The sequence below is a fragment of the Ochotona princeps genome, chromosome 3 (genome assembly GCF_030435755.1).
Source record: "Ochotona princeps isolate mOchPri1 chromosome 3, mOchPri1.hap1, whole genome shotgun sequence".
Taxonomy (NCBI): Eukaryota; Metazoa; Chordata; class Mammalia; order Lagomorpha; family Ochotonidae; genus Ochotona; species Ochotona princeps.
In genome coordinates, this window is record NC_080834.1 from 71,759,145 (window position 1) to 71,774,684 (window position 15,540).

Here is a 15,540-nt window from a genome sequence, read left to right on the forward strand (position 1 = left end):
TTTCTTGAGTGGCTTGTTTGTTTTGACATTTTGGTTGTTTTGTAGCTCTTTGTGTATTTTGGAGATTAGCCCTATATCACCTATGTCGTGTGCGAAGATCTTCTCCCATTCTGTGGGTTGCCTTTTTACTTTGTTGATTGTTTCTCTAGCTGTACAGAAGCTTCTTAGTTTGATGAGGTCCCAATTGTTTATTTTGGTCTTGATTTCTACTGCTTTTGGAGTCTTTTTTAGGAAGTGAGGGCCTACCCCTAAGTGTTGCAGTGTGTTTCCAACATTTTCTTCCAAAAGTTTGAAGGTTTCTGGATGTAGGTTTAGATCTGTTATCCATTTAGATCTGATGTTAGTGTATGGTGAGAGATGTGGATCTATCTTTTTGTTTCTGCAGGCTATTAACCAGTTGTCCCAACAGCATTTATTGAACAGACCTTCCCATTTGCCTGGATTGTCGTTTGTCTTTTTGTCAAAGATTATTTGGCTGTACCTGTTTGGGTTTCCTTCTGGTGTTTCTATTCTGCTCCATTGATCTTCCTCTCTATCTTTGTGCCAGTACCACGCTGTTTTGATAACCACTGCCCTATAGTATGTCCAGAGGTCTGGAACTGTGATTCCCCCTGCTAACTTCCTGTTCTTCAGGATGGTTCTAGCTATCTGTGGTTTTTTGTGTTTCCAGATGAACCTTTGGATCATTGTTTCCAGTTCCATGAAGAATGTTTTGGGCAATTTGATTGGGATTGCGTTGAATGTATATATTGCTTTTGGCAGTATAGACATTTTAATGATATTGATTTTACCTATCCAGGAGCATGGGATGTTACTCCATCTTTTGAGGTCTTGTTCAATTTCTTTTTTAAGTAGTTTGTAGTTTTCTTCAAATAAGTCTCTTACATTTTTGGTTAGATTTATTCCCAGATATTTCATATTTTTCTCTGTTGTTTTGAATGGTATCTTGCTGGTTAGATCTTTTTCCAACTTAGGGCTGTTCGCATACACTATGGCTGTTGATTTTTGTTCATTAATTTTGTACCCTGCCACTCTACCAAACTCTCGTACAAGTTCTAGCAGTCTCTGTATTGAGTCTCTTGGCTCTTCTACATAAAGAATCATATCATCTGCGTATAGTGAGAGCTTGACTTCTTCGTTTCCCATTTGGGTCCCCTGCATTCTTGATCTTTTACATAGGTTGTTAACCACACATACACTTGTCTTGTTGAAGCTTAATTCAATGTACCTATTTATGTCACCAGAAACATATAAAATCTGTGACCCAACAGAAGCTGGCGAAGCAGCCATTTCACCAAGCTTCTGTCCTCTAAATGCTGAACAGCTTCTAACTTTGATTCTCCAACCAGACTCTGATTATTTGAGTCAGCACCACAAATGTTCATTCAAAATAAAATGGCAGTTGTTCGAACATCTGTAACTGATGGCTGTCCATATCAGACACTGATGCCTTGCCTTCAATCCCTGCCGCTGTTGAGTCTTCACCCAGTCACCTGCATTCTTCTTCAGTCCGTAGTTTCCCAGTCTGACCAAGTGAGCACAGCAGCAGGTTGTACTCCTTTTAACTGCTTCTCTTTGCTCATATGCTTCTGCTTCATCAGGACTGGGACCAGTGAGACTAGGACCAGAAGTGTTGAAGGAAAGGAACAACATTCCTTTTCCTCCAGCGTTTCAATTGCAGTGCATTTTTAGCTTTTGATTTTTTGTATTTCTTATTGTTATTATTTTCCATGAAATGGTTTTGAAGGATCCCCTCCCTACCTCCTCTTCCTCTCTCCCCATCATCCCCCCGTTTACCTCCCCCCACTGTTTTTTCCCTATGTTACTACAATAGTATAGTCCTTTAGCAAGAGTCACAAGTCCAACATTCTGCTATTTAACTGTATCATGGCAATGTAGGTATAGGCAATGGAAGAAAGTCTAGTATCATATGGTCAAGGTTTATTAGTTTCACTGGGAATCCTCCTTTTATGTGGGAGAAGAGATGCATACTACAATGTATCTTTACTTCCTGGTAGGCTAGTCTCCATTGTATGTATATATACATGTTTACCTATATATCTATTTGCTTTGTGTTTTGCACAAAGGTTGCCTTGTATCAGAGAGAACTTACATTTGTCCTTTTGGGATTGAGTTATATCACTGAACACATTGGTCTCTAGTTGGGACATCTTTGTTGTAAATGGTGGAATTTCATTCTTTTTATGTGACTGACAAGTATTTTATGGAGTACATGTACCAGTGTGTTTTTTTGCTTTGTTTTGTTTTTTTCTCTTTTAGTCCATTCCCCATAAACGGCATTTGGTTTGTTAACATCTCTTTACTATTGTGGATTGAGTTATAAATACTGGATTGCATGTCACTTATTATATGCAGATTTCACCTTCTCTGGATGTATTCCCTGGAATGAGACAGCTGGGTCAAATGGTAGATCAAGGTTCAGTTATCTTAGCACTCTCCGTACTAACTTCCACAGTGGCTGCACTAGCCTACATTCTCACCAACAGTTTTCCCCCAAATCCATGCCAGGTGTTATCAAATTTCTGAATGTAGGCCAATCATACTACAGGTAGGTGGATTCCTCAGTGTGATTTAATGAAGAGGCATTTTTCAAAAGAACAAATTCAAATGGCTAATTGACATATGAAAAAGCACTCAGGCTCCCTAGCTATTAGCGAAACACAAATAAAAATCACATTGAGGTTCCACCTACCTCCAGTGAGATTGGCCTACATTCAAAAATCTAGATTTTGATTTTAAAGGTGTGTGATAAATCCCCACATGAGCCTTGTCATGAAGGTCACTTGCATGTTCTTAAATTACAGGTTGGAACGTTGATTTCCTGCTAACTGCTTTGTACAGTGTGGCTTCACTCTGCTCGGAGATGGCAGGATCATATGTGTCTGAACAGAATCCAACGAATAAAATGTCTTTTGGACGGTCTCCTGGAGGTATCATAATTTGGACAGGGAGAAGTAGACCCAATCCATTCCCTTATCATTGCCCTCTCATTGTACCTTTTTGAGAAGTTGAAAGCACATGGTTAACATGTATGGTTTCCAGCTTTCTTCATCATCATGGTACTACTACGTGAGAATCAAGTTGCTGGCTATGTTCCTTCTCTCCATACCCCAAAGATAAAATGATTTCTTGCGCATGAATACTTTTAAACTAAAATAAGACAGGAACTTTATATCTCCTGCAAAGTTAGAGTGCTTTCAATATTTGCTCCAGGTGAAAGCAAACAACTCTTGAATGTGGGCTGACCTTGCCATTCCTGTTAGCTCACCATCACTATTTTCTGCCTCTTTTACATTGGGGCTTTAAGGAGCAAGCACAGAATGAGGGTATAGCTTCGAGCTCAAATTCCACTCAACAATAGCTGGTATTGTGGAGGCTTATTACTCTTCAAGACCTGAAATACTCTTGTTCCAGATGTGTAAAGGCTGCTAGAACAACCCCTTGCTATATGAGCTCAGAACAAATCACACATTTTACTTTGCTGTCTACCTGGGGATTCTGAGATGCAGTATAGTTTAAATGTCCTGTACTTACTAACTGCCCATTAACTACCAGGCACTGTTTAATCTTCACTGTAGGTAGGTTGCTGTTTACATAGGCAACACCAGAACACATTTCTAAAATTATAGGCCTAGTTAGGAAGTGACAGTAGTGGGAACTGATTCAATCTGGCTTCAGAGCCTGTAGCTATAACCATTGTTCAATTGCCATGGAAATTTCTGGGGAGTATTCTCTTGAACAGATACCCATCATAATCACTTCATGAGGAAGTATTCTCTTAGCTTCTCTAGTAACTAAAAAACACATGAGAAGAAAACAATCCTAGCTTTCACTTGGTGAACCTGGTTTCTTGTAGTTATTTCATACTTTTATTCTTGGTATAGTGAATGGGACCCAATGTCGTTAGTGATCGCTTTAATAAATTGTTTTACATAACAACCCAAGTTAAAAAAGACCAAAGCAAAGATATGTCTTTCCACATAGCTCACCTGCAGCAGAACTTGGACTAGAACTCAGCATTTTTCCAACTGCTGGCTACTGAGAAATGCAATTTTATATTTGAAATACTTAGTTGTCGCCGCCACCCAGCAGCGGCAACACTAAAACGCCAAGGCATACTTGAGGGTCCGGGAAAAGCTGGCAACTGGACCTCTCACTGCCAAAAGCGGCTGCGTTTAAATCCTTCTCTCCGCTGCGCCTGTTCCGGTTTGTCTAAGCTTTCCTTTCTGCTTCTTCTGCCACCCTTCTTCCCACATTTCTTCCTGTACTCTCTACTTCATTCCCCAGTCTTTTTCCTTGTCGCCCCCCAGTCTCCTCGTCGCACCCAGTCTGTCTCCTCATCACTCCCCAGTCTTTCTTCTTCTTCGTCGTTTGTTCCATCTGCCCCTGCCCTCTGTCCGTCTTCGTCTGTCCTCCCACTAGCTTTTACCCGCTTTTATATAGTTCTCCACCAATCACTTCTCCCCGTGGGTCCACTTGGCGCTACATGATAGGCCAGTAATCACCGCGGGGAAACTAGCCTATCCTGTTTACCTGCTGAGGAGACCAGCTCCGCCTCCTGGCCCTGGGCCAGCCGCCATCTTGCAATGGCCCCTCCCAGTCCCAGGAGCTGCTTTAGCACCCTGCTCCGCACACTTAGTGTGTAATATGCTGGACTCTCCATTAATTTGGGACACAGACACCATTAGACACACTTCCTCCCTGTGCAAGCTAAGTTATGTGAAACACATAGATGATACACTCACTAAACTCACCTTGCAGGATAAGAGAATATGCTTCAAGAAGCAATGCTTGAGTTCATTTTCAAGATGAAGAGTTGGCCAGAGTGAATGGAGAGGAAAGAATAATGTGCAAAGATATGGGATACATTCAGCAACCACAAGCTTGGCAGAGTAAAGAGGAATCGCGGCTAGAAGGTAGAAAGACCTGTGCAAAAGGAATTACTGCCACAGCCAGCCAACTAAGGCACCTTACCCAGAGGAACGATCCGATCTGAATTCCAGATATTTCACAAGTGCCATGGAGGCTGTATAGCGGTTATCCAAAAAACCTTAGTAGTCACAATTCACACTCAAAAAATGGTAGTACACATTGAAGAAACAAAATAAGATAGTTAATTTTGCTGGAGTGCCTGTTGTGGTGCAGCCTAGGAAGCCATCACTTACATTCACCTCCTATAATGCAATGGCTCGGATCAAGTTCCCCTTCCACCGCTGATACTGTGCCGTTGTAATGTGCATTCTGACAAATACTCTCTAAATTCCTCAGGGGAGACTGAGGTGGAATTCCTGGCTTCTGCCTGGCACAGTTCTGGCTGTTACAGGCTTTTGTCGAGTTAACTAGTGCATGGAAGCTCTGTTTCTGTTTGTCTCTGGGGTTTAAACTAAACAGACTCATTAAAAAAGAAAGCAAAATATTGTAACGAGAAAAAAAAATATCTTAGTTTCTCTTGAAAACCCAAATCAAAGAAACATAAAGAATGGAAATTAAATTTCTTTCCACCCTGCTTGGTTGCAATTGACATGGCAATCTGCTGGCACAATTTGATTCTTCTGGATTCAAAGGTGATTGTTCACGTTGACGGCTGTCAGCCTCTGATCTTGTGATCCACAATCTTGTGGTTCCATACTCTGGGCTGCCACGTCCAGTCCCTCACCTGGAGGCTCCACCACCACTTGCCTTTGCCCAAACAATCACATTTTTTTTTGAAAGGGATTCCTCCCTGGAGTTCCTTCCTAACCTGAAGAATTGTGCTTCTCTTTTAGGTTGACAAAGTGTTAATGATTCAACACTAGGACATGTCAAATTTCCCAAGGGAGCTATTCATCCTAACTTCCAAAGCCCTGGAAGAAGCAGGGGTATAGAAAATATTAAATGCTTCAAAATTAAGTTCCTTGCACATAGTACAAATCTAGTAATTAGTTCTTAAGCACTTACCATACATATCATTCTAGTACAATGTGGTCACTTGCAGTATTTATTGCACTGGAGTCACTTGCTGAAATGTAGCTCCAATTCCATTTTATTCCTGTGCTTCCCAGGAATAGTTACTATCTCTGCGCATATAACTTGCATGTATCAATTAATTCTAGAACATTCTGTTTGTGGTGTAAAAGGAAACTAAAAAAAAAAAAAAAAACCAAAAATTTCAGTAGCTTCCCACTATACACTGGCCAGTAAGAAAGGAATAGGAAAATGAGGAATTGTTACTACTGGTTAGCTGTAACAATTATGACGAAAAACATTGTACTTAGGGCCTTTAGCCTAAGGTCCCATTTTCTAACTTGTCACCCTAATGTAACTTGGGCATTCAGTTCTATGACAAGAGAATTTTATCTATTACACTATTGTGTAAAATTATAGTTTTAGTATTTGACAAATGAATCAGCTAGGATGAGTGCCTTGGTGCCACTCTGTCCAACTGGCTCACAAATCAAATGTCTTTTTCTCAACACCAAGAAGATAAATTACAACAGAGAAATGCTGTGAAACGGTTGTGTTCATTTAAAAAAATAAAGTACCAACTCCGTATTTTAACAATCATTTTATAAAATATTTTAAAAGAACTGATAAAGTACTTGAGGTTACATAATAACCAGAACTGAAAAAGAATGAACAAAATATAAATTAATGGAACACATAACTATTTTTTTCCACATTAAACAAGTTTAAAAAATTCATTAAAAAACACACAATAAAATAGTAATTGAGAAGAAAACCCTTCACTCTGTTGCTGTGTTTTCTGGACACTGTTTCTAGGAGCACTAAATTCCAGGCATTTAACAGGCATCTTTCATCATTTAAATCAGGCCGTGAGTTGCTTCCATATCTGTCAGTTAATACAGAAATTAAAAATTTATTCAGGTTAGAAAAGTCAGTGCAAAATAAAGCTTCAGGTTGAAAAACCTAGAGGAAGAATGTCCAAACTGTAGGAAATGCTTCTATAACTGAAAATGTAAAAATTCACATTATGAAAAATCTTGTTAAGTGTTTTTGGTGTGAAACACAGAGATAACAAAGAGAGCCTACGCACTTGTATTTAAGAATCTCTGATAAAGACTGTTCGCATGTGGGCAAGGGAAAACAGACAGAAAGAGCTGCAGGTTTTGTGTGTAGAAGGGAGTTCGAGTTAAGTGTCAACTTCTTTGATTTAATTCTATGAAGCTCGGCTAGCCTGGATCAGCTATCAGGAGACCACGGCAGCTCATGAAGACACTACCACTAGAACATCACCGAGTATGATCTTCTGAGACGTGTTTGGACAGGGACGGGTTGACGACAGCTATGATTTACCTCCTCTTCCTCTATATGAAACACTGGCACAAAAATATTTCCGAATCTTGAGAAATGAGATGAATATTTAACTTTTTTGATCATAAGGTTCGGGGCTATTTCTAAACATTTACAGGCATTACATTTACCCTGAAAAAGCATTTTGGTTTAATTACTTCCTCATGTCTTTTTGAGTATGATAGCATGGGCAATCAGTAGCAATTTTTTTCTCATTTAAGTGTTTTATAGAACAAGTTGTTTCCAATCCACTCCATATGAGTTGATTTACTTTTTAAAAAATGATAAAACCAATAATTTCTATTGGCTATGTATAAGACAACAGAGAGGGTTTGAGTAACATGGGTAAGCTTTGTTTGCCGAACAGGTAGTGCCAAAAATTTTAGGTCCAAATTTATTATATCTTCCCCTGTCTTGTCTTTTTAAATTCTCATTGGAAATCTTCACTTGGCTATTTGAAAACTAAATGAAAACAAACTATGTTTCCTAACGTTCTAATTTTACATCATTCTCCAGTCAGTGAAGAATGCTCTATCAATGTATCACACAGAAAATTGTACCTCTGGCTTGTGGACTGTCAGTGAGTCCTCAAAAGGCCCAACATGCACTGCTATTCCAATGCGACATCAGAAATTCACAAGATATACAAACATCAGAATATAACAGAGTTCATAAAGCAAAAGAATAAGCCAACCAATTTTAAGTAGAAAAAAATCTATTCACGTAACTACTCACAGGAAGAATAACTATGGTAAATAAGAAACTCCTCTTAAAGAGTCAGCTAAGAGTGACATGAAATTCATATGCAAGAGCACAGTCTGAGGCCCAAGACTTCTTATAGCTCATACTATGGAAGCCAGGCTTTAAGAAAGGGCATGTATCACTTGCATTGGAATGTGCTAGTTCCTCTTTCTGAGGGCAACTTGGCCATCTGCATAACCTTTGAAGAACATTAACTTCTATGGCATTTATCAGATGTATGGTTGTGCTTTTCCAGGGAGATTCAGGGGCTGATGCATCCTTTTTGTGACACTGCGTATTAAGTTAAACGTGTATTTGAGGAAGGCCTTGCATGGCAGTGGTTAAGCAGCTACTGTTTAACCACATCCTACACTGGAGTGTCGAGGATCCAACACTGCCTTTGCCTCCGATGAGCTTCCTGCTGCACAGCATCCTGGGAGGCCAGAGGTCAACCACATGGGTCCTTGCCACTTCCAGTGCACATCTCTGTCTCACACACTCTCTCCCACATACACTCTTTCAAACAAATGAATAAATAAATCCGTTAAAAAAATGTGGCACATACCCAGTTATTCCGTATTTATAAAACCTGGATTCCTACCTTTTACTAAGACAGTCTGTTTTAGGTTTCCAATCATTTTTCAGGTACAAAAGAAGCAGAGTTCTGGAAAATCCTAAAGCTATTGTGGAAATCGGTAAGGTTTTAGGCAGCAGAATTTTGTCATCAAAAAGACAAAGAATAAAATGGCTTAGGAGAAATTGTGCCTTAAAATACAGGGCTTCACAGTGCCAAGCACACAACTTTTGCCCAAAAACATTTATAGATTCATTTAAACAGTGACAAGATTCCTGGCAAATCCTTTTTTCACAATAATGACTACCCTCTTAGGCAATGAGTGAGACACTCTACACATTAAATATGAACCCTGACTTCACCAGAGGGAAAATTACTAAGAACTCTGAAGTGCTCTGACACTTGGTGCAGATTTAACACTTCTACTGCAACAGGAACTGTTCATGCAGCTCTTGGGGATCAGAGTGTAATTACTGAAACAGGAAGTGAACTCTAGTGCACGCTGGGACACCATGTCCATGATTTTATCTAGAAGTTATTAATATGTGTCTGGGGATGGCCTTCCTGTTCTGCTCGCCTCGACGTAACACAGGCACACAGGCTGTGAGATCTCATTATGCAATGCCACGGTAGCACTGTCCTATGAGAGTGAGTTTATGTCTCCATCATCTGCAATAGTTGCTGTCTTACATTTTAGGTTTTTATATCCCTAGGATGACAGCAATGAGAACAGGGAAGATTTAAGGTCATGAAGCTCACACTTTAAAGGGAAGCTCCTCTATGTTATGTAAAATCCCCTCATAAAAGGCAGTTTATTGACAAATAAATGTTTTATACAATCAGATTTTCCCATCTCTCATGATGGTTTCCAAGGAAAAGTCTCAGTAGTGAAGAACACACACTTCTGGGTTGGCTTTCTTTCTTTTTTTTTTTTTTTTTTTTGCATTAGTTTGATATGTTGAAAATCAGAACCTTAAAGCATTTTATAAATGACAGAAATGGAACTGGACCCGGGATGGGGGCATGAGTGGCAGGGAACAAACAGCAGAGTGAGGGGGCTGGCGGATGATGTTACAGCAGACCTGACTATTCTACAAAAGGCTTGTCCAGGACACAGTACAGGCATCAGAAAACAAAACCACACACAAACTGCAACTCTGCTAACTTGTAAACAAGGAAAAGCATTTCACAGATTCAAAGTTCAAGGGAAGTAAACGTTTCTAAATTATTTGTCAGTTCAACCCTGATTTCAAAGTATGGCTAGCAAAAACAAGGAAGCTGCAGCGGCCATGGACGTCCTGAGCAAACAGCTGGGCTCTGCGAAGTTCCACTCCAAGCAGGAGCACGCCCCTGGTGCTGTGCGCATGCACACCTTCACACTTGAACTCCATCTCGATCCTCTCTGTTCCATACTCCAGGAATTATCTGTCAATTGCTTTTCATTTTGGTGACTCCACTCCTGGCTGCTACAGATTGAGACGTGGGGAGACTGGAGGAGGGAAGGCGAATTCTCGGAGGATGCTGCGGGCCACTTCCACGTTATTCTGGGCAATCTCCAAGGCTCTCTTCACCTCTTCAAAGGCATAACCCTCTCCCATGAGTTTTGCAATTTTTGCATCAACACTTTCCATTGCTGCCTCAGGCCCATGGGGTTTTCTGTGGTGAATTTCCGGTGCAGTCCTGCGGGGCCGTGGTTTGGGGGGTCTGGCTGGCGCTTGTGAGCCATCTGTGAAGGTTTTTAAAAAGAGATACCATTTAAATACTGAGACAAACATGTAGACACCACAAAACGCTAGTATCAGCTGATTAGTGTCTGTTACAATGCTGTTTTTAGTTATGTTTACAAATCTACCCTTTGCTCCCACTATTTTGGGATAGGCAATATCATTTTCCATTTCAAACATTAGATGATAGAGGTGAAATGTATTGTTAATTGAATGAGATATTAACACATTTTATTTATGACTGAACAGTTTACTCTTGAAGCCATGTAGGAGAAAAAAATTAAAACAGTGTGAAAAAGAACTCTGTTAGGTAACACCGTATCCCACCGTTCCTAGAGGACAGTGGCGGTTGCTTGAATCCAAAGGGACAAGCTAGGCAGCTTCGTAGCAGAGGCAGCTTACTCTGGGCAACTCGTGGACCTTCATGAGCCTCCTCCAACGGTGCCTCTGCCCCTGCTATGAAAATGAGCTTTGTGTGGTCTCTTCCTATGCTTACTTTTTAACAATGTAATACTGCTGCTTTATTGATGCTAAGGTGGAAACAAGGAAACAAAACTTGTGGGTTCTATGACTGTACTGTTAACAGGCTAAAGAGAAGTAAACTAAATGCTAGGTTTCAAAACCTTATCCAGATGCCATAGTAAAAAGATTTGCTTGAGAAAAAATGAAGCCAATATTCCATTAGCAGTGGAGAAAGCATTCTAGATTAGTCTTCTAATAAGTTTGTTAAAGTCAATCAAATGCTATTTTATTCATGAATACATGGCACTCTTAAAAAACTGAAAAGTAATTATGGGTTAGGTCTTACACAGATCTTTAGAGCATGGGCTAGCTTTGCAGGACAATTTCATCACAGATTTCCACTTACCTATTCACAGTGCTACATTTCGAAAGTTGGTATTAAAAATTAAAATAAAAATGCCATAGAGGGTAGAGAGAAGGCAGTCAGAAGAGGCAAGGGATGTTACAGTAGGACAGGGGATATCTTCTGGTATTCTTTTGCTATACAGAGAACCAGAGTTAACAATCACGTAACGTGTATCACCAATAAACTAGAAGAAGTTTCTGAATGAGCTCCGTACAAAAAAGTTTAACTGCTGAAGGTAAAGGATATATTAATAACTCTGATGCAGCCATCACACGCTTTCTTGTAAGGAAACATCACAATTTATATACAATTTTTATGTGTGAATTGTAAATAAAATAAAGGGAAGAAATAACTTCAAATGCAATCTGTTCTAGTAAGCATATTTATGAATTTAAGGTTATCTGGACAGCTGCATTCATTCAGGACTTTCCATCTGCGTCATTGCCAAGTGCCAAGTGCTAATTCAGGAGATGGCTGATGGTGAAGGGAAGCTTGAAGTCCAATGCCTAGTATTCACCTCCTGATCCCCTGTCTCCTGTCCTTCCTGTGTCACCAATTCTGCGAGAGCTTCAGGAGATATGGTATAATGAAACTCGGAATCATTAGCAAATTTAAATTGAAAAAAATTAATATTTTATATTTTTAAGTTGAAAGAAGTATATTTTTCCATGCAAAAAGATCTAAAAGATATTGTATACAAACTTTGAAAATGTCATTTTAACATACATAAAAGTAAAACCTCTGGTATAAAAATATTTATTTCCATTATTAAACAGGATAAGTCTTATGTCCATTAAAATATAGATAATGCATATCAAAGTATTCTCACAGAATACTTTGTTCCTTGTATTCCTTGTAGTTGTATTTCTTCTTCCTTGTAGTTGTATTTTAACATTATGTCCTTAAAGAACTTGCTTCCTTATGCCACATACAAGCTGGCATACACTGTCTATCCCCTTGATTTCCACATTTTTGTCACCAAATCTGTACCTCTAGCTCTGTAGGTTATCCATTAATGCAACTGTAATCCTCAAATGATAAGAAACACAGATAAGAGAACCAAAACTTGAAAAGGTTAATAAGATTTTTCTTTGTGGGCCCAGTGCTGTTGCCTAGTGGCTAAAGTCCTTCACTTGCACATGCCGAAATCTACAGGTTCTAATCCCGACAATCCAGCTTCCCATCCAGCTCCCTGCTTGTGGTCTGGGAAAGCAGTCGAGGACGGCCCAAAACCTTGGGACCCTGCACCCGCTCCTGGTTCCTGGCTTCGGATTGGCTCAGCTTAGGCCATTGCGACCACTTGGGGAGTGAATCAGTGGACAGAAGATTCTCCTGGCTTTCCTTTATCTGTATATCTGACTTTCCAATAAAAATAAGTAAACTTTAAAGAAAAGAATATTCTCTGCTGACATGAAAATTTTTTTCTTTGAACTATACGTCAGAACTAAATACACAAAGCAGAAGCAATTCTGTATCCCCCACATGTAGCATCAAGTATGAAAAAACCTTAATCAGTGTCTTAAATGTTAGACCAAAAGCCACTCCCAAGAATGAATAAATTTGGAAAAGAACATGACTTTATTGATTGAAAATATTAATTATGATCCTCACTATTTCCATGAAGAAGCACTAGTTTCATAATACATACGCACAAAATAACAAATATTCTAGAAGTGCTTTCTTAGGCAGAAAGTGCTCTTTGGATTATGTGAAGAAAAGAAAAAGCACTAAGCGGTGGCAGCCACTCACCTGAAGATGAAGGAAGCTGGTCACAGTCCTGTGATGTTCTGTTGGATTTGACATTTTCACCTGGTAATCTCCTGGCAGGAGGCAAGGGAACTTGGCCACTTGATGGATCAAAAAATGGATCTTAAAAATAAAGATAATTTTCAACTAAAAACGATGATCTCTAAAGACTACATTACAGAAAGTTTCTATAAAGATTACAGGTTCCAAAAGTAAATCCCTAAATTAATGCTATTACTAATAATAACCATCTTTGTATCCTGCATATTTCCTGATTTATTTCTTTCAATGTTATTTGCATTTCTTTCTAGATAATAAATTCATTGATTTTATATATTTTTCATATTTTTAATTTAATTGTAAGAGTTTTCATTAAAAGGTTTGTAATTTTGATTTTCTGTCTCAATCCATCCTACATGATGAATCCAAGTTGTTCTAAAGTAAAAGTGAAAAAAAGAGATCTGTTTACCGCCTGACTCCAGCCACCATGTACACGTGGTGAGCTGTCCACGGGCTTGCCTGGGCTCCAGGGGCTGCTCCCTTTGGGGTGAGTACACCAAGTGGGGGAGTCTCGGGTGCCCGGGCAGGCACAGGGCCCACCTGCCACCATCATTCGGTGGGGGATGGCATTGGGGAGGGTTGCGACCTTGGGCCTGGGAGCTGAAACTTCCAGCAGCCTGCTGGCTGCTGGTGGGTCTCAGGCCGGGGCATCTTCATGCTCAGATCCTGACTCCAACCACGGTGTGCACGTGGTGAGCTGTCCCCATGCAGCCAGTGTGCCATTTGGTGCCAGGCTCTGCCTGCTGGCTGCCCGGCCAGGCAACTCTGGGGTTTTGGTTCTTTGAATCACTGCTTAGGTAGCTTCACGTAGAACCCAATGTGCTTCTGGGATGTGAATCAATCCTACAGATTGCCAACCACAGAGTAACTTTTCCTTTGAAAAGCTTGTAATCACTGAACAATGCTGACCACTGGACACTGGTCCATGCGAAACCTAAGACTCGGGGCTTGTCTAGCAGGAGCATATCCTATTATCTGACATGATGGTGGGTCAGGAGACCGGTCACATTAGGCAGGGCCACAACATTAACTAGCATACTAGAGAACCATATCCGGGGAAAGATTCTCTGAGGGATGTGCGGGCCAAACCCTGTGGAAATTCTAGCCCCATGGGTTAGTTCAAGAGATGGGGTGGTGATGTACTAAGCTAGTTGTGACCAAGCAGCCTGCCATCAATCACAGGTTAAGGAACCCACAACAGTCTGGACTGGTCAAGGCAGCAGCACCTGAATGTACATCCTGAATAGGGTGTGGGGTGGGCCGGGCTGCAACGTTCACCAGCTCATGCAAAGCCAAAGGGATGGCCAGACTACGCCAGGTACTGGCCTAAAACCCAATGGCATGTATGAGAACTGGGTCTGAAAGTGGATCAAGTGGAGGAACTTGGGAAACTCCCCTGGCGAGTCATAGCTCCTGCTGGTGAACATGTGGTCCAGACCTGGGGGTCGGACAAGCTGGGCAAAGTAGCTCCAACGGCTGGCCAATGTGTGAAATTGTAAAGGAACGGGGCATATTGGGCAGGACTGAGCAAACCTTAGCCCATAAGTAAAATTAGAAACCAGGATGGAGCACAGGGCTTGGTTCTTGCACCAACTGGTCTGCATGAGCCAGGGACGCTAAGCCACAGTGTCTAAGGCAGGGGCCAAGACAGGTGAGGGGCTGTGCAAAGCTGAGTCAGAGCAACCACTGGCATGTGTGTGATCTATGGCTGGAAAAAGGCCTGGTTGGGGAGCTAAGGGCACACTCTAGCTGGGTTGAGGTTTCCACCAAGGAGCACATGGGCTAGAATGGGGGTTGCGTTCTGAACAGGATACAGTTGTAGTCTCCCCCGGCACAAGTGTGGACTGGGACTGGACGCACCAAGCCGGGCCAGACTCCAACACCTTCTGGTGTTCTGGAGGACCAGGACAGATGTGGGACAGACTAGGCAAGGTCTCAACCCCTACTGAGCCATGTATGAGCTGTATGTGGGTATGGATGAGCCATGGCTGGGTTGAAACATCCAACAGCAAGAACCAGACTGGGTTGAAGGCCAGTCAGGAAAAGTCACTGTTCTTGCTAGGACAGGAGGTGAACTGAGTAGTGCTGGCTCATGGATCCAGTGGTATGCGTGAAATCTGGCATTGAGAGGAGTTCTGATGGAGAAGCCTGGGCAACTCCTCTAGCAGGACACAGTCCCTGCAGGTAAGCACAAGAAGCATGACAGGAAACAGCCCAGAATAGTCCATGGAAAGTTTCCCACTGGCATACATTTGGCAAGGGTCAGGAGCAGACCAGGCTGAATCAGTTCACGTCCTCCACTGGCAAATCCGAGCACCAGAACAGAGTGTGGGTCGAGCCAGGATTGGTCGCAACAAAAACCAGTGCACAATACGGAATGCCAAGGTGAGGTTGCCTGTACCGGAAGTGACTGCAGCTCCCAATCAGCACACGTGAGTGAGAACCAGGAAGGAAGGGGGCGGAGCCAGCAGGGAGAATAAGGGGTTGGTTCTGTTGCTGGAGAATGTGAGCTGGGA

General features: G+C 41.3%; 1 protein-coding gene across 4 annotated transcripts in view; it reads right to left on the reverse strand.

The window, feature by feature from the left end:
- Positions 1-9,678: 9,678 nt before the first annotated feature.
- CBLB (Cbl proto-oncogene B) overlaps positions 9,679-15,540 on the reverse strand; it is a 196,357-nt gene continuing 190,495 nt past the window's right edge. For 3 of the 4 annotated variants that reach the window (XM_058661828.1, XM_004593216.4, XM_004593217.4), the window contains 2 exons: positions 12,968-13,087; positions 9,679-10,352 (listed from right to left, as the gene is read on the reverse strand). In XM_058661828.1, the coding sequence (XP_058517811.1) occupies positions 10,093-10,352; positions 12,968-13,087 (380 nt within the window). In that variant the 3' untranslated portion in view covers positions 9,679-10,092. The remainder of the gene's footprint in view (positions 10,353-12,967; positions 13,088-15,540) is intronic. The other variant, XM_058661826.1, reaches the window with a different exon arrangement.